At 37.6% G+C, this 26,575-nt stretch overlaps 1 protein-coding gene across 2 annotated transcripts in view; it reads right to left on the bottom strand.

Moving 5' to 3' along the window:
* Nucleotides 1-2,274: 2,274 nt before the first annotated feature.
* LOC131064068 (probable inactive ATP-dependent zinc metalloprotease FTSHI 1, chloroplastic) overlaps nt 2,275-26,575 on the bottom strand; it is a 163,938-nt gene continuing 139,637 nt past the window's right edge. For both annotated transcript variants that reach the window (XM_057998094.2, XM_057998097.2), the window contains 2 exons: nt 3,168-3,456; nt 2,275-2,827 (listed from right to left, as the gene is read on the bottom strand). In XM_057998094.2, the coding sequence (XP_057854077.2) occupies nt 3,241-3,456 (216 nt within the window). In that variant the 3' untranslated portion in view covers nt 2,275-2,827; nt 3,168-3,240. The remainder of the gene's footprint in view (nt 2,828-3,167; nt 3,457-26,575) is intronic.

Here is a 26,575-nt window from a genome sequence, read left to right as displayed (position 1 = left end):
TTTGGATAGGAGTTTCATCCCAATGGATTTTCTCCTTTCTTTATTTGTAATAGATCATTTGTACATGGGAACCTAACATGGCCTAGTTTCTAGGACCCATAATCATCTTCATCTTGCATCATTTGCATATTAATCTACTCACTAAGTTGTACTTACTAGGGGTGTTAAAGTGAATACCATCTAGTACCTAGTCAACGTTTTGTACCATATAATTACCTAGTAAGGAGGAATATTCACATGTTAACATAGGTCCTAAGTTTTATTCTATTACTTATAATGGAGCCATGTTCACCTAATTTACTTTTACTTACCCAAGAATTTAATATTTGCATTAGGCATTTAATGTTTGGGTCGTGTTAGTTATTCATACTGATCACGCATTGCCTTTATAATCAAGGCAACTCATTATTATTTTCATATTCAATCAATCATTTTGTGCATCCTTATCCTACAAGTTATTCTTATCACTCTCTTTGTGGAATTGATTTTCTCTAGCATGGATTTTGGGGGTGTTGATTGCAAGTCACCAATCAACACCTACATCTCCAAACCTACCATTAGGTTTTGTAACTACACCCTTTGATGGTTCTTGTGACTTAAGGATCCTCTCTTTTTTATGAGTCCCTTGCTTTCTTTAGGGCCTTCTCTTTGGGCTCAAGTAAGTCTAGCATGGAAAATTGAAATTTGACCCATTCTTTGCTCCAAGTTATTATTTGAGTTGTCATATCTTCCATGTTTTCCACTTCCTCTACTGAACATGGCATCTTATATATACTTGTAGTATTATAAGAGAGATGCAACCTCTTTCCATCTTCCAAACCCTTAGGGATCTTAACCATGTTGCAAAAGATAGCTATTCTACATAAATCCTTCAAACGTTACTTCATATTCATCCATGCAATGGCCCAATAGTCTTTTTGTAGCATCATAAATTGTACACCTTTGATTAGGGTGTCCAATTTGACACTCCCAAAGCACTCATTTTAGTGTCTCATTCTCCTATGCATCACAGGACCTTTCTCTGTTTTTAATTAATATTTATCTTAACGATATGAGTCCTTTTATTAATTCCAATCTCATCTCTCTCATTTGGGCCCTTAATTTTAGGTGTGCTCTTTATCATTTATTATTTTAATTCATTATAAGTTATACCCCTTTCAAATTTCAAAACAACTTTCTACCCCACTTAAATATTATAAGTTTCATATAAATTATAGTTCTAGAATAAGGATCCTATTATCTTGTGACTCAAAAAGTTTGGGCCTATTTCGTCAAGTCAATATTGACTAGCATCAATGACTGATGTTTTATGGCCAAAATTTTGGAATGTTCGAGAGTCTATCATGCCATTTCTGAAACTATCTTCAATGCAAAAAAAGAATAATTCTAAGTCAGCGTTTTATCAATTTAAAGTTAGGACTTCATATATTAGCAAGTCAATTTCCTCATTTGTGGTATCAATTGGAGGTGCATTATGATATCCTTGTGATGTGAGAGCTCTACATTATGTGAAATACCAAATCTATGAATTCAAGGACAAATCAGCAAATATCAAGTCTTCATCAACACTTATTCACCATGATGAAAGCTTCAAGAAATGTGGATGATAAAGAATCACCGAATTATGATTGGCTTATACCCTGTTTTTGTCATATTTCCGTAATTATGCTTCATATTTGAGTTTCATCATTCAATTTATGTGATTCATGCATTCTTGAGCTTATTCATGATTCTTAAATAATTATTTCATTTAGGGTTTACTCAACACACTTGAGTCAAACTCTTGTTTACTTTTATGCATTTTAGTCCTTGAGTCAAACTCTTGTTTACTTTTATGCATTTTAGTCCATAGCAATCTTAGATGCACTTAAAATTCAAGAGCACACATGTTTTTCCAAATTCAATATCGACTATTTATGGAGGTAGAAATCACCAAAATAGCAGGTTGACTAAGGTAAAGCTCTATATAGCCACAAGCACGCTTTCTCTCTGTTTTGCAAATTGTAGAAAATTTTATCACAATAGTTTTGCTTTGTTTCTCAACACGAATCATTTTTCCCAAATTAATTAATTTGTTAATACAAATTAATTAATTTGGTAATACACCTTATGTACTCTCTTGTTTGGAACCTATGTCTTTCTAAGCTGTAGTACAACTTAGTTTATGTCACTAAGAGTGATTGAACTCTAGATTATAGACCCATCATGACCAATTCACAACTTAATCCAAATAAAAAATTCCTTTGAGAAGGAAAAAAATCATAATGCAAGAACTCAAGAAAATAAACTATGAATTTATGATCTTTGATGTTACATCTAATAAGAATTCCGCTGTTGACAAAATTGTTCTTGAATGGGCCTTGAGAGTTGCATATTGATGGAGTTCAAGAAATAATAGGCAGTCGTCAATGAATAATCGTATCATAGCTCTCCAACTTCAATACTTCCAAGATTGCTCCAACTTGCACGACATTTGACATTTCCATTTTGATTTTATGAATAAATTTGAAGTACCAGCAATACCAAATCCTCCTCAATTAGAGTAAACTTTAAATTCATTTGGCAATGGATGAATTTAGACCATAAGAAACTCCTAGGCTACAAGGGGCAATTTTCTCGCTTCTCTGCACAAAAAGCCTCCACTTTTCACGTGAGAAAGGCCAGTATAACAAGCATATACCAAATAAAAGTGCACCTAGAACTAAACACTGTTCTTAAGCAAGCTTTGATCCTCCCTCTAAAAAGAGCAATGCAGCTTTGATATGTGGAAGGAAGAATCCACCCATGTTCCCATCATGATCACACAATCATATTTGTCCAGGAAAACCTGTGAAGTGATAAACAAAAACAATATTGAGTTAAAGAAAAAGGACATCAACTATTTCTCCATCAACTCAAAAAGATAGCATTTGATTCTTTCTTTGTAGTGTTAACCTATCTGTGGGATATTGATGAGATATGTCTTTCAAAACAACCAATTGAAAATTGTCTCTAAACCCAGCTAATGACGTAAATTATCACATTAAGCATACAGATCTAGCTACAAGATAATTAATCTTGAACAACCACACAATCCTGCACAAGATGCAATCTGGCATCTAAAATGAAGTAATCTACAAAGCATTTGCAGTTCAAAACAAAGGTACTGAGAATGATGTTCACATTACCAGCTGCATACAGGTAATAACGTGACAAAGAGAAGATAAATCACTGATGCGTGACCAGAGGAATCAATAAATCTTAAATAGAGGTCTTCGAGCTAATCTTGTCTTGCTGTACTGTCTTTTCCCACATTGCATCAGATACTTCCATTGGAAGTTGCTGGATTCCAACCTTTGGAGGAAAGCTACCTGGAGAGTCTTCCCCTTCCACAAGGTGAAAAGGAGTATCCGCAGGATACAGATCAATTATAAGATCAAGGTCATTTCCACTAATCTCCCTCTTTTCAACAAGTACCTGTATTCCCAATGAAAAAATTAGCCATGGGCTCACAATTAAAAGAATTTAGTCATTGTGCATAATGTTTGATCTTCAAATATTGTCTCCCAAGTATTGACTTTCTTAAACTTGCAATTTCCATAATTGGCACAACCAAGTCATCCAAATCCTTAAAACTATGAGAAATATCAGCAGTAGGTACGCTACTATTATAGTTGAGAATCAACACAATGGGGCATTGCCTCCAGAACATTCTCAAATATGACTTCACAGTACTTCACAGCAATATGATGCACAACGTTTTTTCTAGTAAATAACATTTTTTCTGGCATATAAATTATAAGATAGATATTAGTTCTTATTCAGCAGCACAAAGTATATATAGTAAATCTCGAAATGCTCAAACAAATACTGCAATAATCTCAAATTTAGGATCAGATACAAAAATCAAGCTGCTTATCATATCACTAACTTCTGGATATCCACAAGGATTTGATATTAATCTAAAAGGCGACTTTCAAATTCCACAAATTAAGGAATTTATTTTCACAATTATTTTTAATTTTTCTCCTTAGCGTTGCATCCTAATTAAAGACACCTATATCTACACTCTACCATCTCACAACATCTGAACTGCAGTATTGTAGAAACAAAAGATGATGAAATAATGTGGTGATATCAGAGACCTGTAATCCCTGTTAATTGGGTTGGTCCAAGCAACTCCAAGAGGGATGGAGTGAAATGGATCTCTCAAAAAACAAAAAACAAAAAAAATACATAATCAAGATGAAATTAAATGCAGCATTGAAAGGAAACCCAAGGAAAAGCAGGTAATAAGAGGTCTGTTGAGAAAATCATCAAGGCAATGTATCATTGGCCTTCAGAATTGGAACTTACATGGATACTAAATTGAAGCTCTAATGTCAGTACATTGACTCAAAACGGCCTTCAATTAACAAACTCCATAACCTGATTCGGGTGAAGAGGCTTGGGATGAAGTGGCGGGACAAAATACCGTAGTGATCAATGATTGTCAGGACTTTGGAGGATCCCCAAGCCTAGTTGAGCAGATATGATATTTTATGAACAAATTCCTTTTCCCACATCATGACTTCTACTATTTAGCTAAAACTTTCTTTGTTAACATTGCACTAATGAACATTCAAAGAAATTACCTCTCATTTTCATAATGATATGTATGGGGTGTGATCTTAGTAGATTGATAGATCTTATCTGATGAGAAAGCCAGAAAATGTAGCTGAATTGTGATGATTATAAAAGCTCTCTATTGTCAATTAGAGTGATTGTTGTTCCTTATTCAATAACAAATCAAAGCATACTGTCATCTTACTAAGGAAAATTCATTCCAAGTTGAGCACAGAGACCTCATGGTATTTGTGGTAAACCTTCAAAACCACTCTTTCAATGACTTCCAGTGTCAAGTGATCATAACTTTTTGGTGTGCATTAATTGAGCATACTTGATTTAAATCTGGGATTGTTCAAGGCAGTGTTACAAGACTCATCAAGTACTCAGCAAGCTCACTGAGTCCTAAGTCAAGGGCAACTTCTATCCAGAGATCACAATGCACCTCATGGTAAAGTCAAGCCAGGCCAAACTCAACTGCAACTCCAAGACTGCCTTTGTCAAACATGCCAGCACTTGCAAGTCTCAAGGGTTAGATATGGACACATAATAACCCCTCAAAAGTCCATTCATATATGACTTTGGAGTATGGTTAAAACTGAATGCTGCCAGGAAACTCCATCATAGGAAATAAACCACATAACCATCCGTGGACCTACAATTTTCAGAGTGACTACATTTATATGTAATATAGGCATCCCCTTATTCATTTACTTGTGTTCCCCAATTTCATTAGCATCTCCATTCCCATACCAGTACTAGTACACGTGCCTCTTGATAGCTATTGTTAAGAGCCATAATATTATGAGTCATGAAAAATGGCATGCACAATGAAGGTCCTAGTGGCCTCAAAGGCCTTAATAATTCGGACCTAGTGACAAGAGCTCCACCTCTTGATCTTGCAACAGGTTGCTGCCCACAAATGCTGCTTTGGTTTTAAAAAGAAAAAAATACAGAACATTTTGGGCTGCAGTGGAGGAGGGTAAGGCATCATTTTTTCATTTATTTGGCTTTAAGGCATCATTTTTTCATATATTTGGCTTGAAATAACAAAAGAACACTTTTTTGTTATCTTCATGAAATTCTCAGCATTTTTTATTCCCCATTTTTCATCTACTAAATTATCAAGTAATTGAATTAGAATTATACTTTTGAGTTGCCAAATTATGTCATGTCCCCTCTTTAGCTCTGTCTAGCAGAGACATGTGAGTCAGCTTATTATGGGGTCTTGTAGGCTGACAGTGATGGATAGAGACTCAGTGTGGTTATACAATGTCTGGGACTTGGTGTTCTGGCAGTAGTTGATCAGTTTGGAGCAGTTCCTTATGTTTAGGAGACAGTTCCTACATTTATGGAGGATATCCCTACTATTTAGGAGGTTATGACCATACCCAGGGTTGGGTCTCCTTGAGATTATTCTTTGGGTTCAGTTTCAGAGGATTTGGGTTTGTTTCCTCGTTTCTAGGAGCATCCCTAGATTTTAGGGATGAGACTGCCAATAGATCCTTGATTTCCGACTTCAGTCACAGACAGGTGGCAGGGTGACTTTCTGGTTTGTGGTGTCATTTGAGCATTTTGCAGCTATTTGGGTTATATTTTTAATATTTCCTAAGTTAGCGTTTATTATTTAAATAAGGCTATGTTTATAGCCATTTTGGAGTAATAAAGGGTTTTTGGCCTCATCTGGATGCGTATCCCTTGGTGTAATAGCTCGTTGGAAAGGTCTTGGACTTTTCTAAATATTTCTCTTTTGACTCGGATCCTTTTGGTGAACGGATTTCTTTATATTTGAAAAAAGGTCGTTTTTCTATACACTTGGCAACTTAAAATGAGAAATATAACATTTTAACCCTAAACGCCCCATTGAGTCACTTTGAGGGTTCGAGCTAAGTGGGAAAGTGTTATAAGGAAGTAGTGACCTAACTCTTGGATATCTTTTACACATTCAAAACTTGCTTCTTGCGAATTTGCTCTGGTAGAGCGATTCTTCATCTGGTATGCAAACCCCAGGTTGGATACTGGCTGGGACATAGCCCCCAGCGATAGTTTGTCAGTAGATACTTCAAGGTGTTGGGCATTGGTTGACAGAGATTCGGTGCGCTAGTGATTGCAGAGGATTCAGATTGCATTCAGAGGGTTTCAACAAGGCAGCTAACCTTATTCAGCTGGCACGTGACTACAGCTGCAGCCATTGGGAGTTGTGGTGCGTCATTCTTCCTTGCTGTCCACGTTTGATTTGTTGCTGGTGTGAAGAGCTGGAAATCTGCATATTGTATCTTGCTTATTCATTGCTGGTCAATTCATTTTGTAGCAGCTCCAAATTGGTAAATGATAATTGCTGGAATACAAGGAAATCAGATTATTGTCCAGGTACGAGTTGTACTATTTTAGATTGTAAGTGTTCTAATTTATGAACATTGTTTCCATTCTTATTTCGCACTCTTATTGTTTACTGTTTCTTTATATATATATCTTCAAAACTCCAAAACAAAAAGAAACAAAACCCCTTTCTGCACTTCTGTCTATTCAATAAGATCACTAGAAAATTACAAAAAACCTAGTTTATTAATAAAAATTACAGCAGATTAGAAAAGGGATCCATCAGGGATCTTTCAGTGGTATCAGAGCTATCATCCTGCCAGCCTGTAGGGTTTGTGTGGAATTTTCATACTAGGGTTACATTTTATTCTATGCATCCGGGTAGAGAGGAGATACACAGGTATTATACACGCAGGGTAGCTCAACAGGAGCGTGAGATTGGAATTGAATAGGTACCCAGTATGGCAGATGAACAAGGGGGTGCTAGACAGAACCGGATTGAGGATGAAGAACGGGAGATGATGAGAACTCTCATCACTACACAGCCCAGGATAGTCCAGACACTTGGCAGATTACAGGAAACCTTGGCACGAATGGAGTTGGATAGAAATAGGGGCAAACATGGGCGGAGCAGATCAGTTTCAGTGGCAGACAGTCAGCATAGCCATCAGTCCCATTCATCAGTGGGGAGCTCCCTTCATTCCTCTAGGCAAGAACGCCATCGTACACCTGCTACGGATAGATCTTTGCTTCCTCAGTTTGTACCAGGTGCACAGCCAGCACAGGAAGATCCACCAGAGGTTTGGGTTCCAGGAGTCAGTTTTGGCAGCCACAGCTGAGTGGAGAGCCCTACCCCCAGAGGTTAGGGATGTTTTCCCTCTTCCCCAGTATTGTGCACAGCGTAGAAATACAACTAGGTTCAGAGCAGATCGTGGTTATAGACCACCACAGCAGCAGAACTATGACCTCAATAGAGCTACTGGGAAGATCACATTGGCTACATATGATGGCTCTGGTGATACGAGTGCACGAGCTTGGGTGCACAAGCTGGACATATATCTATCCTTGAGGCCCATGCCTGAGCGTGAGGCTATTCAGTTTGCTGTGTTGCATTTAGACGGGATTGCCTATGATTGGTGGCACCATGGATTGGTCACCCAGGATCACGCCTTGGTACGTTCCTATGCCGAGTTCACTGAATGACTCATTACACGGTTTGACCGTAAGGATACAGAGCTCTACTATAGAGAGTTGGCACATCTTAGACAGATTGGGCTTGCAGAAGCTTATATTAATGAGTTCCAGCGTATTGCGGTTATGGTACCTGATATGCCCCAAAGGCGGAGTGTGATGTTATTTATTGAGGGATTGCAGGATAGACTTAAGGGATTGGTACGTGCTTTCCAATCGGCCACTCTTAAGGAGGTCATTGATGTGACATTGAGACTGGATATCGTTCCCACTTCTTATCAGGCAGATAAGAAGCAATTCAGGGACTCTCGGCCTGCACAGAAGGCCAATACTTCACAAAATAAAGGAGGGTCGTCATCTAGACCCCCTTGGATGAATCAAGAGACGAGGAACGAATTGAGAAGGAAAAAGTTATGCTTTTCCTGCAAGGAACCTTGGGAACCAAGACACCGTTGTATGGGTAAAGGAAAGGTTCATTTGATTGAGGTGACATCTGAGTTAGGGGATGAGGAGGTACCCGACACTGACACTGAGGATAGCATGGAGGATGTTGAGCTGGTGCAGACATAGTTGGAGTTAGATACCCCTGAGCCTTTGGCGACAGCCAAAGTAACTATGGCTACCCTCTCCAGTTATCCTAAATTTCATGCCTTTAGGTTGAAAGGTACACTGAAGGGCAAGCGGGTCATGAGCTTGGTAGACACAGGTGCCACGCATAACTTTATTGATCAGAAGTTAGTGGAGAGGCGTGGATTACAGTATGAGGAGTTTGGTGGTTTTGGAGTGAAGGTGGCAGATGGTGCAGTTTTGGGCTGTACTAAATGGATTCCACAGCTTAGTATTCAGATGGGGGATTATACTATGACCAATGATTTTTATGTGCTTCCATTAGAGGATTATGATGTGGTCTTGGGCATGCAGTGGTTACAGGGTATTGGGCATTACATTATTGATCACCACCGTATGCAGTTAGAGTTCCTTTCTGGGGGGAAGAAGACTATCTTAAGGGCAGCGTCAGATGGTGGACCTAAGGAGGTGTCTTCTCGCAGGATGGAGACTATTATTAGACATAATGATGTGATTTGGGCTACACATTGTTTGCTGAAGTCCAAAACACCTACACCTTAGGATGGCAGGGTATTTCATGTTGATATTCAGTCAGTGATGGACCGTCATGGGAGAGTATTTGGTGACATACCTTCTGGAGTGCCTCCAGATAGAGGTTTTGAGCATGGTATAGAGATGGAGGATGTAGCGAAGCCAGTGATTACTACCCCATATCGTCATCCTCGAGCCTATAAGGATGAAATTGAGAAGACTATTCATGAGTTGTTGGATATGGGTTTCATTCGGCCTAGTTCTAGCCCCTTTGCTTCTTCTGTAGTGCTTGTTAAGAAGAAGGATGGGACTCTACGGATGTGTATAGATTACAGAGCCTTGAACAAGAAGACAATCAAGAACAGATACCCTATTCCACGCATTGATGAGTTGTTGGATGAGCTTCATGGAGCTATCTACTTCTCTAAGATTGATCTTCGTTCAGGTTACCATCAGATACGTGTACGAGCAGAGGATGTACACAAGACTGCCTTCCGTTGTCACTATGGGCACTATGAGTTTCTAGTAATGCCTTTTGGCCTTACCAATGCACCAGCCACTTTCCAATCCTGTATGAACCATATCTTCAACAAGCAGTTGAGGAAGTCGGTTCTAGTGTTCTTTGACGACATATTGATTTACAATCGTACTTGGGAGGACCATCTCAGACATGTTGAGGAGGTACTTAGCATTATGGAGAGTCAGTCTCTATTTGCTAAGTTATCCAAATGTGAGTTTGGACTTAGGGAAGTTTTATATTTGGGCCATGTGATCAGTGCTGATGGGGTGAAGGTGCATGAGGAGAAGATTCAGGCGATTCGGGATTGGCCCCACCCTCAAAACATTACTGAGTTACGTGGGTTCCTTGGTTTATGTGCTTATTACAGAAGATTTGTGAGGGGTTTTTCTCAGTTGGCAGCACCTTTGACAGACCTCACAAAGAAAGGGGCGTTCAGATGGACAGAACAGGCACAAGGAGTCTTTGATAGACTCAAGGAGGTTATGAGCACTTGTCTAGTTTTGAATTACCTGATTTCTCGCAGCCATTTGTCCTAGAGTGTGATGCTTCAGGTCTGGGCATAGGAGCTGTGTTGATGCAGAACAGACATCCCATTGCCTATGAGAGCCGGAAGCTGCGAGATAATGAGAGGTTGTACTCTACCTATGATAAGGAAATGTTGCCTATTATGCATGCTTTAGCCAAATTCAGACAGTATCTTGTTGGCAATTTGTGGTAAGAACCGACCACAACAGTTTGAAATATTTCCTTGATCAGACAGAGCTCAATGATCGACAACAAAAATGGGTGAGCAAGATTCAAGCTTATGATTTTGATATCGAATTCATAAAGGGGAAGAATAATACTGTGGCTGATGCACTCTCTAGGAAACCATCACTTGCTGCCCTATGTTCGTTGAGCGAGATTTCAGCAGATTGGAAGGCTCAACTTTTGGTTGAGTATTCCAAAAATCAGCATGCTTGTGAGGTCATGGATGGTTTGATAGTGGACGACAGATACAGTGTGGTAGATGATATTATCTATTACAAGGGCAGGGTTTATCTTGTTCCGGGTTCACAGTTGAAGAAACAAATTTTGCATGCTTTCCATGATACTCCTACAGCAAGACATCCAGGGTATGTTAAGACTTACAGAGCGGTTCGAGAGAGATTCTCTTGGCAGGGTCTCAAAGATGATGTTTTGCAGCATGTCCATGAGTGTATGACTTGTCAGCAAAACAAGTCGGAGCATACTTATCCTGTTGGGTTGTTACAGCCCTTGCCTATACCGGAACAGAAGTGGACTGGGATTTCTATGGACTTCATTACAGGTCTTCCTCGGGTGCAAGGGAAGGATTGTATCTATGTGGTCGTGGATAGGCTAACAAAATATGCCCACTTCTTTCCCATTGCAGTTGATTTTACAGCATCTCAGGTGGCTGAGCTATTTTTCAGAGAGGTGTTTAGACTCCATGGTCTTCCCAAGACCATAGTGAGTGACAGGGACAGCAGATTCATGAGTTCCTTTTGGCAGGAACTTTTCAGGCTAGCAGGCACTGAGTTGACACCTAGTACTAGTTACCACCCTCAAACAGATGGACAGACCGAAATAGTCAATAAGTGGGTTGAGGGATATTTGCGTAACTATGTGTCAAGGCAGCAGAAAGCATGGGTACGTTGGTTGTATTTGGGCGAGTATTGTTATAATACTACGCACCATATGTCCATTGGTATGACGCCTTTCAGAGCTCTCTACGGCTATGAGGCATTATCCTTCATTGATTTAGCTCTGAGTGACAATAGAGTTCCTTTGGCTCAGGATTGGTTACAGGAGAATTAGGATATCATGAGATCTCTCAGGGAGAATTTACAGCATGCACAGAATCAGCAAAAGATATACGCTGATCGGCATAGGATTGAGAGAGCATTTGAGGTGGATGACATGGTTTTCTTGCGCTTACAGCCATACCGGCAATGCAAACTTAAAGGGGGGGGAGCTGAGAAGCTCAAACCACGTTTTTATGGACCATACAGGGTACTCAAGCGAGTTGGAGAGGTTGCTTATGAGGTTGAGTTACCACCAGGCAGTAAAATTCATAATGTGTTTCATGTATCTTGCCTGAAAAAGGCCCTTGGACAGCATATTACAGTTTCACCCAAATTGGCCCCCATGGATGAGGAAGGTAAATTGACTTTGGTTCCTGAAGAGATTCTTGAGGTGAGGGAACGGCAGTTGAGAAGCAGGGTGATTCGTGAGTATTTGGTACGTTGGAGAAATCTTCCCATAGAGGATGCCACTTGGGAGGGTGAGGCCATTTTACAACATCCAGCATTACAGTTGCTTGTGGGCAAGCATCTCCGAGATGGGAGGACTGTCATGTCCCCTCTTTAGCTCTGTCTAGCAAAGACATGTGAGTCAGCTTATTATGGGGTCTTGTAGGCTGACAGTGATGGATAGAGACTCAGTGTGGTTATACAATGTCTGGGACTTGGTGTTCTGGCAGTAGTTGATCAGTTTGGAGCAGTTCCTTATTTTTAGGAGACAGTTCCTACATTTATGGAGGATATCCCTACTATTTAGGAGGTTATGACCATACCCAGGGTTGGGTCTCCTTGAGATTATTCTTTGGGTTCAGTTTCAGAGGATTTGGGTTTGTTTCCTAGTTTCTAGGAGCATCCCTAGATTTTAGGGATGAGACTGCCAGTGGATCCTTGATTTCCGACTTCAGTCACAGACAGGTGGCAGGGTGACTTTCTGGTTTGTGGTGTCATTTGAGCATTTTGCAGCTATTTGGGTTATATTTTTAATATTTCCTAAGTTAGCGTTTATTATTTAAATAAGGCTATGTTTATAGCCATTTTGGAGTAATAAGGGGTTTTTGGCCTCATCTGGATGCGTATCCCTTGGTGTAATAGCTCGTTGGAAAGGTCTTGGACTTTTCTAAATATTTCTCTTTTGATTCAGATCCTTTCGGTGAACGGATTTCTTTATATTTGAAAAAAGGTCGTTTTTCTATACACTTGGCAACTTAAAATGAGAAATATAACATTTTAACCCTAAACGCCCCATTGAGTCACTTTTAGGGTTCGAGCTAAGTGGGAAGGTGTTATAAGGAAGTTGTGACCTAACTCTTGGATATCTTTTACACATTCAAAACTTGCTTCTTGCGAATTTGCTCTGGTAGAGCGATTCTTCATCTGGGACGCAAACCCCAAGTTGGATACTAGCTGGGACGTAGCCCCCAGCAGTAGTTTGTCAGTAGATACTTCAGGGTGTTGGGCATTGGTTGACAGAGATTGGGTGCGCTATTGATTGCAGAGGATTCAGATTGCATTCAGAGGGTTTCAACAAGGCAGCTAACCTTATTCAGCTGGCATGTGACTACAGCTGCAGCCATTGGGAGTTGTGGTGGCGTCATTCTTCCTTGTTGTCCACATTTGGTTTGTTGCTGGTGTGAAGAGCTGGAAATCTGCATATTGTATCTTGCTTATTCATTGCTGGTCAATTCATTTTGTAGCAGCTCCAAATTGATAAATGATAATTGTTGGAATACAAGGAAATCAAATTATTGTCCTGGTACGAGTTGTAGTATTTTAGATTGTAAGTGTTCTAATTTATGAACATTGTTTCCATTCTTATTTCGCACTCTTATTGTTTACTGTTTCTTTATATATATATATATATCTTCAAAACTCCAAAACAAAAAGAAACAAACCCCCTTTCTGCACTTCTGTCTATTCTATAAGATCACCAAAAAATTACAAAAAACCTAGTTTATTAATAAAAATTACAGCAGATCAGAAAAGGGATCGATCAGGGATCTTTCAAATTAATCCCAATCCCAAGAAATGATATGATGGCTGCAAGAATATCAAGGACCATCTGAGAAAGAAGAAAAAGACCCACTGTAATACTGGTGACATTAGGCTGAGACATTGTGATACTCAATTGGCATCATATGGATGATAATCTTGGAGGTGGTGTCTAGTTTGTCTATACAGTTTACCAGATATTGTTGATATTCAGTTTGATTTTATAATCAGCAAATGGGTATGTCTAATTTTGTATTGTAATGCTACTATATATATATATATATATATATATATATATATATATATATTACGAAAACACTACTTCTGCATCTCCATCTTCTTCTATCAAACATTGCAAATTAGAAAACAGAAAACAAACCAAAAAAAACAAGGGTGCATGTTACATATCTTGTTTCCTTCAGCTGAAATCTGCTTTTCGTACTCACGTTTGATATATACCAATGGCAAGCTGATTTTTGACTCGGACTTGAACTTGCCACCCAGAAGCAATTAGCATCATGCTAATATGGTAATCCTTTCTCATGTAAGTAATAGAAGCAATTCAACTGCCTACTTCATATATATGAGTCAAATTACTCCCATACACTAAAATTCTAGATCAACAAAAGGAAAACACTTAACCACAAATTAAATTTAACATTAAATGGATTTTCGATGAGTAATTTGAAGGGAAATGCAAAAAGTACTTAAAAATGGAGCATGCGCTCAAAATACAAACTACTGCTAGAGAGACTTTAATTGGTTGCATACACTATTAAAAACTAAGATATGCTCGTAAAGGTATTAGGTAATTCAAGAACATGAGAAAGCTACAAAACGTAAATAGTCAAAATGATCACTAAGGAAAAGCAACTAATAGAGATTGTGTTGTGAGGTATTCACACATCGACCCATTGCAAATGGGGACCCCCACTTTTCACTTTCTAGGGTTAGTCCTTTTACTTTCTAGGTTGTCTTAGAGTCTTTGCTATTAATCTTTGCATTGAAGGGATAGAGTTTCTCAAGAAGCTAGAGAGTCATCATGTCAGGTTGGTCTCCTGAGTGGAGTAGATTATCAAGATGAAGGATTAAAGATTGAGCGAGTCAAGCAAAGTTAGGTGAAAGAGTCTGTTAGAATATTTAATCTTTACTTGGCTTAGGTTTATTTGTATTTAGTTTAGGATATTCCTTTGGAATTCCTACATGTAATTTGTCCTCTAGTACATGTGTGAGGACAAGTCATTTCTTTTATTTTACTTTATTAAGGAATATTAGATTTTCTCCATAAGAGGATGTGGACACATGGCACACACATTTTATGAATGGTGGCATTCATAGATTTGGGAGTTACTTTGTAACTCCTCTCCTCATCTCTATTTAGGAGATGTCTCCTCTCTCATTTCTTCTCAATGATATTATTGTTCAGAGCTTCTCTCTCTCTCTCTCTCTCTCACACACACATTTTAGGCATTGCCTCATTCATAATATCACAAGGGGTTTTTCTTTGTTTTTTCCCTTTCAAAAGTTCTTGTGCCTCCTTCTTCACATTTGGGTGATTGCTCCAAGGTTTCTGCATTTTTCTTGGTAACATTTACTTCATCAATAAACTTACTTGGATTTTGTTTTTCTTTCCTTGCTCTTGTATTTCCTTTCATGGTATCAAAGCAGGTTTCTAATCCTTGTTTCAAGTTGATATTGATGAAGGTTACCATTCTGTGGAGTTCACCTTCTTGGAGGCATTCTTGAGAGGAGAAGAAGTTCTTTCTCTAATATTTTCTACTGTGCAGGTTTTTTATTTCAGACTTTAATTTTTTTTTCAAACTTGTTAACAAGTTTGCCTGCAAGTTTAATCTTCTATTCTAGTTTTTTTATTAAAAAAAAAGAAAAGCTTTGGAAGGCTTGCCGCCAAAGTTTCTTCTTTCTGGTTTAAAGTTGTGGCATTGGAAGGCTTGCCACCAAAGTTTCTGGTTTTTTTTTATTGTGAATAGTTTGGAAGGTTTACCGCCAAACTCAACCTCCTTAATCTGTTTGATCGACTTGCCGCCAAATCTGATTTATTATTAAATTGCATTCTCTATTTGTTTGCAAGTTCTAACATTTCATTTACTTGCAAGTTTTTTGATAAAAATCATTTTTATATTGATACTTCATTGAATCTCTGTGTATTTACAAAAAAATATCAGAGTCTAACATTTTCTGCAGGTTCTAACTTATAAAAGGCATAAATCTTTGTGTTTGCAGCTCTAAATTATATACCATTCAGATTTAACATATTTCTTTAGATAACTATCTGCCTGTGTTTAAAAATTTTTAAATTATTTCAGACTTTGTTTTGTTTACCTGTTCTTTGTCTGTGTAGTGTGGGGTTGCTGGTTGTTATTTCATAAACTTTTTATTCACCATTTCCAGTTTTCTCTATCGTTTGTTTCATATTTACTTATTTCAATTATTGTTGTTCACTTTTGTGTTGTATCATTTTCTTTCTGTCACTTGCGGTTGGTAAGGTTAAAGAATTCAGTTTATATCTTATCCTTATCTTGTAATGTCTCTGCAGCTTCTGTATCGCTCTCTGAGTTTGCAGGTTATGATTAAACATTTCATTCTGTTCTAATTATATAATTCTTCTGCTCTTGAAACGCCTGTGCAAACCATCATTCTCACCCTGCGTTACGACTCATTCTGACTTCAACGCTTTAAGTTCTTGATCATTTTGTATTGGTTCTTATTTTCATTTTATGCTGCTTGATTTAAAATCTTATCATTCAGGCATAAGTTTAAAAACTTCATTCAAAATAAAGTTATAAAATATCGTTGCCTTTATTTAACATAAAAAGTTTCATTCTTATATCTTTAACGTATTTAAAAGTTTTTAAGTTTATAAACTTTTAGCTTTTAATATCTAAGAAAAGTTTAAAAGTTTATATTAGGAAGTTTAAAAAGTTAACAAGAGTTTTTAATATATAAAGTTTTTTTTTAATAAAGTTTTTCATATAAATAGTTTTTAATTTATTATTATTAGAAAAAAAAAATTTAATATAAAATTTATTTAAATAAAATAAAAGTTTTAAAATTTAAATTTATTTTTTTCAAAATAATATTTTTGATAAAAAATTAATAATTGAAATTTAGTTCTATTTTCATCAAAGAGGTTATTTTTTTGTCTTTTAATCAAAAGGGGGTAATTTTTTTTTTTTTACCATTATTTATTCACAATTAGTTTGTTATTATGTCTACTTTAATTCCGGAAATTAAATTAAATAGTTCTAATTATCATTCATGGAAAACACATATCTCGTTTATTTTTCGTTTCAAACACCTTTTGGATGTTGCTACTGATAAAACCATTGAGCCCGCTACAACTGCTCCTCAAGCCGACCAAGATAGATGGAAGGCTCAAAATGAGGAAGCACTTGGTTTAATTGGTATTTCAATGGTTCTTGATTTGTATGTTTTAATTGGAAATTGTACAAAAGCGTATGAAGCTTGGGAAATTTTAAAAACAACTTATGATAGCTCAAATGAATCCCGAAAAATTCAGCTTCAAGATCAACTCGAAGATCTCAGGTATACGGATTTTAAAACCATGGATGAATTCTTATTAAAGTTTGATTCTATTAATAGTCAATTAACTGATTTAGGAGTTATTCTAGTTAATTTACATTTAATTCATCTTATTCTTAAAAAATGTCTTCCTCATCAATTTCAACAATTTATTACGAATATTCATGCTCAACTTGCTATTCCTAGCTTAGCTACTCAATTAACTTATGATATTTTTCATAATTTATTACGTCAAGAATAAACTAAATTAATTCAATTTGGTACTCTTAAAAGTAGTGAACATGCTTTTATGTCTAAAAATCAAAATTTTAGATCCAATAATAATAATCATAATCATAATAATAATCACAAATCTTCTAATTATCAATCTCATTCTAAATCCTATCATAACAATTCTCATAATAATATGTACAATAATCAAAGGAATAATTCTCAAACAAGACCCCATTGCACATATTGTGGGAAAGATGGACATATTACTAATAATTGTTTCAAAAAGCAAAATGGTAAAAAACCCATGAACCAAAATAATCAAAATAATCAACAACATGAACCTCATTATAAGAAAGGTAATAATAATGGTAATTCATCTCGTCATGCATTTACATGTACTTATAAAGTTTCTCAACCACTTGAGTGGATTATTGATTCTGGTGCATCTCAGCATGTTACTTCTCATAAAGAATGTTTCGAATCTTTGCATCCTGATACTTCTAATATTCCTGTTCAATTAGCTAATAATCATAGTTGCAAAGTTGAAGCTATTGGTGATGTGAATGTTCCTAATGGGAAATTACATGATGTTCTTTATGTTCCTGAATTAAAATCAAATTTAATTTCAGTTCCTAAACTTTGTCAAGATTATAAGATTAACTTTTATAGGGGCATATGTTATATCATTGATCCCAACACTAATCATGTTATCGCTACTGCTAAAATGGATAGTGATAACTTATTCAAGTTCTATGAATTTGCTCCTCCAAAGTATTCTTTGCTTACTACTGTTGATTTTACTATATGGCATGAAAGACTTGGCCATCTCAATTCTGATTATATTTCATTGATGCAAAAAGCAAATATGGTTGATGGATTGCCTAGTATTGTTCCTTCTCAAATTGTTTGCAATGGTTGCATGAGTGGTAAGATTCATAGGGAACCCTTTCCTCATGGTCAATCTTGGAGGGCATATACTAAATTGCATCTAGTTCATAGTGATCTCTTGGGTCCCATGGAGAATCCCTCCATCCAAGGTTCAAGGTATGCACTTACCTTTGTTGATGATTTTTCAAGGAGAACATGGATATATTTCTTTCCTAGTAAGGATCAAGTGCTTGATGTGTTTACTGAATTTCATATGTTTGTAGAAAGGCAATCTGGTTCTAAAATTAAGATTCTTCGTACTGACAATGGAAGAGAATATGTCAATAATCCATTTAATGCTTATTTAAAATCTTTTGGAATTAAACATGAGCTTACCGTTCCTTATACACCACAACAAAATGGTGTGGCGGAACGGAAGCATAGGACAATTGTTGAAATGGCTAGATGTTTATTGCATGCAAAAAATATGGATTACAAGTTTTGGGCTGAAGCTATGGCTTGTGCAACTTATTTAATTAATAGAACACCTACCAAAGCCTTAAAGGATAAAACTCCTGAAGAAGCTTGGTCTGGTAGAAAGCCCAATTTGTAGAATTTAAGAGTTTTTGGTTCCACTGCTTATGTTCACAAACCTAAGGAGAAAAGAAAAAAATTAGATGCTAAATCTTCTCCTTTTATTTTTGTTGGTTATGATGAAAATACTAAAGGTTATAGAGTTTACAATCCTATTACTAACAAGGTAAAAGTTGCAAGAGATGTTTGTATTGCAGAAAAAGGCATTCATGATTGTTCTAAAGTGGAAGATGATGAACTTTCTCAAAGCAAAGTTGTGCTTGTGGAGGACCAACCTCCTTCTCTTAACCCTACTCCTAATACATCTCTTTCTATTCCTTCTAGCGATAGTGATGATGATAATAATAACTCTACTCCTCATGACTCTTCTTCTAGTGATGAATCCATTACTTCTAAAAGAAGACCTAAATGGTTTAAATCTTTAATTCAAGATAGTGATGAATACTTAGCTAGAATGGATAGACTTCAAGCTAGAAGAATTAATTATTGTAATTATGCTTTAATGACTACTATTATGAATTCTAATGATCCTAAAACATTTGATCAAGCTAAAAATCAACCACATTGGCAAAAAGCAATGAAGGAAGAATATGATACTTTAATTTCTAACCAAACTTGGGATTTAGTTCCCTTGCCTCATAGTAAAAATCTTGTTTCTTGCAAGTGGCTTTATAAAACTAAATTGAATGCTAATAATCAAGTTAGTAAATTTAAAGCTAGATTAGTTGCTAGAGGTTTTTCTCAAATTGAAGGCTTAGATTATACTGAAACTTTTGCTCATGTTGCTAAATGCCTACAATTAAACTTGTGCTTGCTTTAGCTTCTAGAATGAATTGGCCTATTCACCAAATGGATGTTAAAAGTGTTTTTCTTAATGGTGATTTACATGAGAAAATTTATGTCTCAACCTCTTGGTTTTATTAAAGAAGGTAATGCACACTTAGTTTGTAAATTAAAGAAATCAACTTATGGATTAAAGCAATCTCCTAGGGAGTGGTATTCAAAGATTAATGCATTCTTTCTTTCTCAAGGCTTTATTATAAGTAAAAATGATCCTAACTTGTATATTAAACATAGTGAAGATGATATTGTCATTATTATCTTGTATGTAGATGATTTGATTCTTACTTCAAGTTCCAATACTTCGATTTCTGATATTAAGTTTCAACTTAATCAAAAATTTCAAATGACTGATTTAGGTCTTTTACATTATTTCTTAGGAATGCAAATTTGGCAAACCTCTAAAGGAATTTTCTTATCTCAAAGTAAATATGCTCAAGATCTCATAGATAAGTTTAACATGAATGACGTTCACCATGTTTCAATTCCTATTGAATTAGGCACTAAGTTAATGCTTTGATATGCAAACTCCTCTTGTTGATCCTACTTTGTATAGACAATTAGTTGGAAGTTTGAATTATTTAACTCTTCCTAGGCCCGATATTGCTTATAGTGTTGGTTTGGTTTCAAGATTCATGTCTAAACCTCAAAAAACACACTTTAAAGTTGCTAAAAGAATTTTAAGATATATTAAAGGGACTATTAATGTAGGTTTGTTTTATGATGCAAATTCTGATTTTACTTTAAACAATTTTACTGATTCCGATCTAGGTGGAGATCTCAATGATGGGAAATCTACTTGTGGTTATTGTTTTTTTGTTGGTTCAGGAGCAATTTCTTGGAATAGTAAAAAGCAACAATCTACCTCTCTTGGATCCACTGAAGCTGAGTACAAAGGATGCACTAATGCTTCCAAAGAAGCCTTGTGGCTTAGAAGACTACTTGAAGATTTGGGTCTACCTCAACTCAAACCAACTCCATTGTATTGTGACAACCAAAGTGCCATTGTCTTGGCTAAAAATCCAATTTTCCATGCAAGGACAAAACACATTGCTCTCCAACACCACTTTATTTGAGAACAAATTGAAGACAAGCAAGTTTCACTCCTCTATTGCAAGGGGGAAGACCAAGTCGCAGATATTTTGACCAAGCCACTTTGTAAAGAAAAGTTCCAATTTCATTGTAAAAATCTTGCATTGCAACCCATTGAAGGGTTTGATGTAAACTCCCCAAGTAAAACTTAAGGGGGGGTGTTAGAATATTTAATCTTTACTTGGCTTAGGTTTATTTGTATTTAGTTTAGGATATTCCTTTGGAATTCCTACATGTAATTTGTCCTCTAGTACATGTGTGAGGACAAGTCATTTTTTTTATTTTCCTTTATTAAGGAATATTAGATTTTCTCCATAAGAGGACGTGGACACATGACACACATTTTATGAATGGTGGCATTCATAGATTTGGGAGTTACTTTGTAACTCCTCTCCTCATCTCTATTTACGAGATGTCTCCTCTCTCATTTCTTCTCAATGATTATTGTAAAGAGCTTCTCTCTCTCTCTCTCTCTCTCTCTCTCTCTCTCTCTCTCATTTTAAGCACTGCCTCATTCATAATATCACAAGGGGTTTTTCTTTGCTTTTTCCCTTTCAAAAGTTTTTGTGCCTCCTTCACATTTGGGTGATTGCTCCAAGGTTTCTGCATTTTTCTTGGTAACATTTACTTCATCAATAAACTTACTTGGATTTTATTTTTCTTTCTTTGCTCTTGTATTTCCTTTCAGAGTCAAGTCAAGAGTTAGTCATGAGGTTGCCCACATTACCCCAATTTGAGAACAAAGCTTTCATCAAAACCGTCATTGCACTGAAATTTGCTTAAAAGCCTTGACCTGTACCTTGCTCAGGCCCTAGAGCAAGATTTTTGTTTTAGGTCCCGTCCTTCTGAAGGTCACAGAGCGAATTTCCTATATAGGTGTTCTTAGGGGGCCGAACTGATGATGCTTTCATATGGAGAAGTTGGAAAACTTAAGATGAGGTGAAAGGAAGTGGTGAGTTTTGTGTCCTTGTAAAGATCCTAAGGCAAACTGCTAAATCTTGTCATATAGGTCATGTCCTTAGAAGGGTCATAGAGCAAGTTTCACCTATCTTGACCTTGTCCTCTCAAAGGGCATTGAGCGAGTTTCTCACATCTTGACCTTGTCCTTGGAAAGGACGGTGAGCGAATTGCACCTTAAGTCTTGTCCTTCCAAAGGATATAGAGCGAAATCCTCATCAAGGACATGGAGCGAGCTCCTTCACTTGATCACAAATCTTGCATCGGCTTGGAACAAATGAATCTTTTAGACCTTGTCCTTAGAGAGGTCTTGGAGCGAGTTTTGATAGGGCCTGTCCTCCTTGAGGTCAGAGAGCGAATTATGTTTTGAAGCTTGTCCTTCCAAAGGACAAAGAGCGAATTCATCTTTTGAAGCTAGTCCTTAGGGTGGTCTTAGAGCGAAAAAATGCTATATAAGTCATGTCCTTCCAAGCGACATTGAGCGAAATCATCTACTTGTCGTGTCCTTGCTGAGGGTCCAGAGAAAACTACTTGTCTTGTCCTTGCTGATGGTCTAGGGCGAACTTGAGTATGTATCTTAGAGCGAACTTTGTTTACAAACATGCATTGTCCTTACCATGGTCCAAGAGCGAACTTGATCATTTGGAGCTTGTCCTTAGAAGGGTTATAGAGCAAAATCTACATTATAGGTCCTATCCCTGCCAAGGACACAGAGCGAGCTGCACTATAAGTCTTGTCCTTACCAAGGATGTAGAGCGAAAATTTTATATAGGGCATGTCCTTCCAAAGGACATGGAGCGAAACACTTATCTTAGCCTTGTCCTTCCAAAGGACATGAAGCGAATTGATGAGAGCATACCTTGCAAATCTCAGCAAGCGACTTAGTTGATATAGCTCCTGTCCTTGGGAAGGACAAAGGGCGAATTTGTCATATAGGTCCTGTCCCTAGCAAGGATGTAGAGAGAAATCACCATCTAAAGCGAATTGTTTATACCTTGCATGAGACATAGAGTGAAACTCAACAAGGCAAGCATTTTGGCAAGAAGGTGAAGTCGGCCAGCATGAGAAAGGTAATTTGTTATCAAGTCGGCCTTGCACCCCAAAAGACATAACCATTACTCTAAACACCTATAAGGGGAAGGTCAAAACATTCATTTCAACCATCAATTTAAACAGAAGACCTGCTAAATCTACCCAGCAAATAGATGAATTTGACCAGCAAGACAGCAAATTTATTCGACAAGGTAGCAAATTTATCAGCATCTTAGGGAAATTGAGGCAGCACAAGTGCGAATTCGAGCAGGTCAGCGGCAGGTCAGCAGCAGGTCAGCAAATTTCATCAGCAAGGCAAGGAACCCAATAGACATCATTAGCAAATCTGATCGGCAAAGGAGCAGAATCAGTCACTTTAAGGGGCGAATTCTATCAAAACAACAGCAAATTCACAAAGGAAGGAGTGAATTCATCAAAAGAACAGCAAATTTGGTCAAGCAAAGGATCGACCCACCCTAAGCCTGCACATATCAGATCTGCAACATATAGAATAAAAGATCAAGTTAAGATGGGAGTATGTAAAGGTTATATACCATGTATGTTTGAAGCCTATTTGTTTGTTTTGCAGGAGGTAAGGAAAGAGATCAAAAGGACCAGGTTGGAGGAGGATCGAAACAAGGATCTCAAGGAGAGAATTTCAGCATCAAGAACTGTTGATGTGTCTTTTGTACACAACCGAACACAGAATAAAATACCTAAAGGTACCTTATCCTCTCTTGAACAAAGTTCCCGACTACTGAAGATCTCGCCAAAGGATCAGTCAGAGTAACTCCAAGGTTCTGTTATGTAGGATCTCTACGTGTGGATAAGCTCTCTGTGGTATGATTTGATTTTGCTGGAATAACAAGGGGACTTACACTTGATGACTTGAACGTCTGATTTGTTGGAATCACAAGTCCTATTTACTAACTGGAAGACAAACAAATGGCAAAAGATGCAGGGTTCAAGAAGTCTACTCTACTACCTAGAATGCGAGAAGATGGATGAACGACTAGGTGGAGTCCTACTAGGCTGGGTCTCACCATCAGGCTTGAACAATCCGACACCAACTCAGTGCGATCTTCTAAGGGATGCTTCCAATACGTTCAAATCGTACGCCATCAAACACTGATCACCATTCAAGATAATGCATGAACAATAGATGTGTACAACTTAAGATTAAGCTCATTTTATGCCAGTTGACTACGCAAGGTGCACTTACAATCAGTAAGAGGCTAGTGGTATGGATTGGGTGGATTCCACACAAGTGCATTCAACGACTTCTTTCATTCAATCTAATTATCTATCATCTAAAATGAAGATTCAACAAGAGACCATGCATATTGCAACGAAACGACATATTTCACCATATCTTCAATGAAAAAGAAGTCTTTAAAATTAAGGCAACAATGTCTTGTCTTCTCTTCCTAGTCTACTCTAATTGCTATTCTATTTGCTATTCTACTACTTATTCACCGACTATACACTATTTACTAACTATTCTCCATTAGCTAACCATTAGCCTGTACAAATGAGGAGCCAGGGCTTATATAGCGCCCTCAATACAAATCGATGGCTCAGATCAACTTGAAATCAATGGCCGAGATCTTACAATGAAAACCCTAATTAGGGTTTGTTACAACAAACTCAATTCTAGCCAATGAAACAATTGCATTGTTTGGACACTTCTTCTCTGGAATATTCGACCAATGGAGAACCGGGGTAGGTACATCGAAGTTTGTGCCATCTCTCATGAGTCAGGTACATTGAATCTGGACACGCTGAGGTGGACCAATCCGACTGGAGGAGTGATGACTGGGATGCCACCTTGTCTGACACTTGTAACTTGGTAGATGCTCAATTTGATGCTGTTGAGAAGCTAACTTTAATTAACTCTTTTGGAACTGTCTGCTTCTTCAACGAACCCTTGCTTTAACCTCCTTTGTCTTTGATGTGCAGGATGGATGGTGTACCTTTCCTTGAAATGCTGGACTAGAAGAGGTTGTCCCTAATGATGTTGGACCGGAGAAGGTCGTCCTTGATGATGCTAGATTGGGGAAGGTCGTCCTTATTGATGCTGGACTGGAGAAGGTCGTCCTTGTCTTGGCCTGGTCTTCTTTTAACTGCAAGACAAAGATGATTAAGGACACATAATAAATTCATTTCAACATAGTATTTCACACCTTAAATCATCAACAAAAGACATTAAAATGAAGTTAGTTCAAGACTCTTTCCAGGGACAGGCCCTATCCAGAATTTCGCTTTGGACCCTCTGGAAGGGTCAGGAGCGAATTTTGCATTCCTGGCTCATTTAGACCTCCTTTCAACATTACCTCACAATTAGCTCCTCGCCTGGCCCCAACAAGGTGAAAAATAGCAGTTTCAAAGGATTTCGCCCTGGACCCTCTAGCAGGGTTAGGAGCGAATTTTGCATTTTTGGACAAATTCCACCATGTCTCTACTCCAAAATGCCTTCCAAGGCAAGCATACACTATCCTTCTCCTCACCAAAGGCTGGGAATCCACAACTTGACCTTCCTCACAGGCACACTAGGTGATTTTGGGAATTTCGCTCTGGACCCTCTGGAAGGGTTAGGAGCAAAATTCCTTCTTTAGGCTTCATTTTACACTTCCTTCACTTTAATTCATCTGGACTCCCCCACATTGAATCCACTTCCCAACTTGGCAACATTGGTTTGATCTTCACAAGGCCTAAAAAGTCAAATTCGTTCAAAAAACTAGCCAGAGACAGGACCTATCCAGAATTTCGCTCTGGACCCTTTGGAAGGGTCAGGAGCGAAATCCATGTCTTAGCTCAAAATCTACATTTTTGGTGGCCAAAATCCATTCAAGGGCAATCTTAAGGGCTTATCTTACCTAGGTCTAGGCTTGGCTTGGCACAAATTTTGGAGAAAATGATGGGTTTTAGGATTTTCAATCTGGACCCTTTGGAAGGGTCAGGAGCGAAAATCTTGTTTTAGGCTCATTCCTCCATCATTTCAACTTGAATTCACCTCCAAGACCAAGGACACATTGCCTCACTCCTAACTAGGCCATAAAAATCAAAATTTTGACTTGTCTTGCAAAGAAAGTAGGTGATCCTAAGATTTTCGCTCTGGATCATTTGGAAGGGTCAAGAGCGAAATCCTTGGTTTGCGCTAATTTCCATCATGTTTCAACACCAATTAACTTCAAAAGGCAAGAACATGTCTCCTCGCACCCATCCAAGCCATGAAAACCTAACGTTTGACTAGACTTGCAAGAAAAATAGGTGGTTTTAAGATTTTCGCTCTGGACCCTTTGGAAGGGTCATGAGCGAAAATCACTTTTTGGCTCAATTCCTTCAAGTTTGATAATCATTGCTAAGGCAAAGTCATTCCTGAGGACCTCTCCCATCGAAACTCGCCCTAGTCAGCACTTGGCTTGGCACAAAATTGGGAAAAAAGGTGATTTAGAGAAAATTCGCTCTGGACCCTTTGGAAGGGTCAGGAGCGAATTTCTCAATTTAGGCTTATTCCTCCATCATTTCAAGTTGAATTCACCTCAAAAGGCTAGAAAACACTTCTCCTCTCACATGCAACCCAAGTTTGACATGATTTTGGAAGGGTCAGGAGCAATTTTCATCATTTGGCTCAATTCCTTCAAACTTGATAATTATTGACCATTCAAGGACATGCCTAAAGACACCTCTAATCTTGACCCACACTAGACTTGGCATAAATTTAAGGGAAAAGATAGGTTTTGAGAAAATTCGCTTTGGACCCTTTGGAAGGGTCAGGAGCGAAAATCTCATTCTTGACCAAAAATAATCATTCTTTCAACTTGAAACTTCATTGCAAGGTAAAATCTCATCTCTCTTCGCCCTAGGAACAAGGTTTTAAGCTCAAGCAAGGTAAAAAATATAGGCTTGTAAGGAA

The sequence above is a fragment of the Cryptomeria japonica genome, chromosome 5 (genome assembly GCF_030272615.1).
Source record: "Cryptomeria japonica chromosome 5, Sugi_1.0, whole genome shotgun sequence".
Lineage (NCBI taxonomy): Eukaryota > Viridiplantae > Streptophyta > Pinopsida > Cupressales > Cupressaceae > Cryptomeria > Cryptomeria japonica.
Note: the sequence above shows the minus strand (reverse complement) of the source record. Positions and strands in the feature narration are given on the sequence as shown.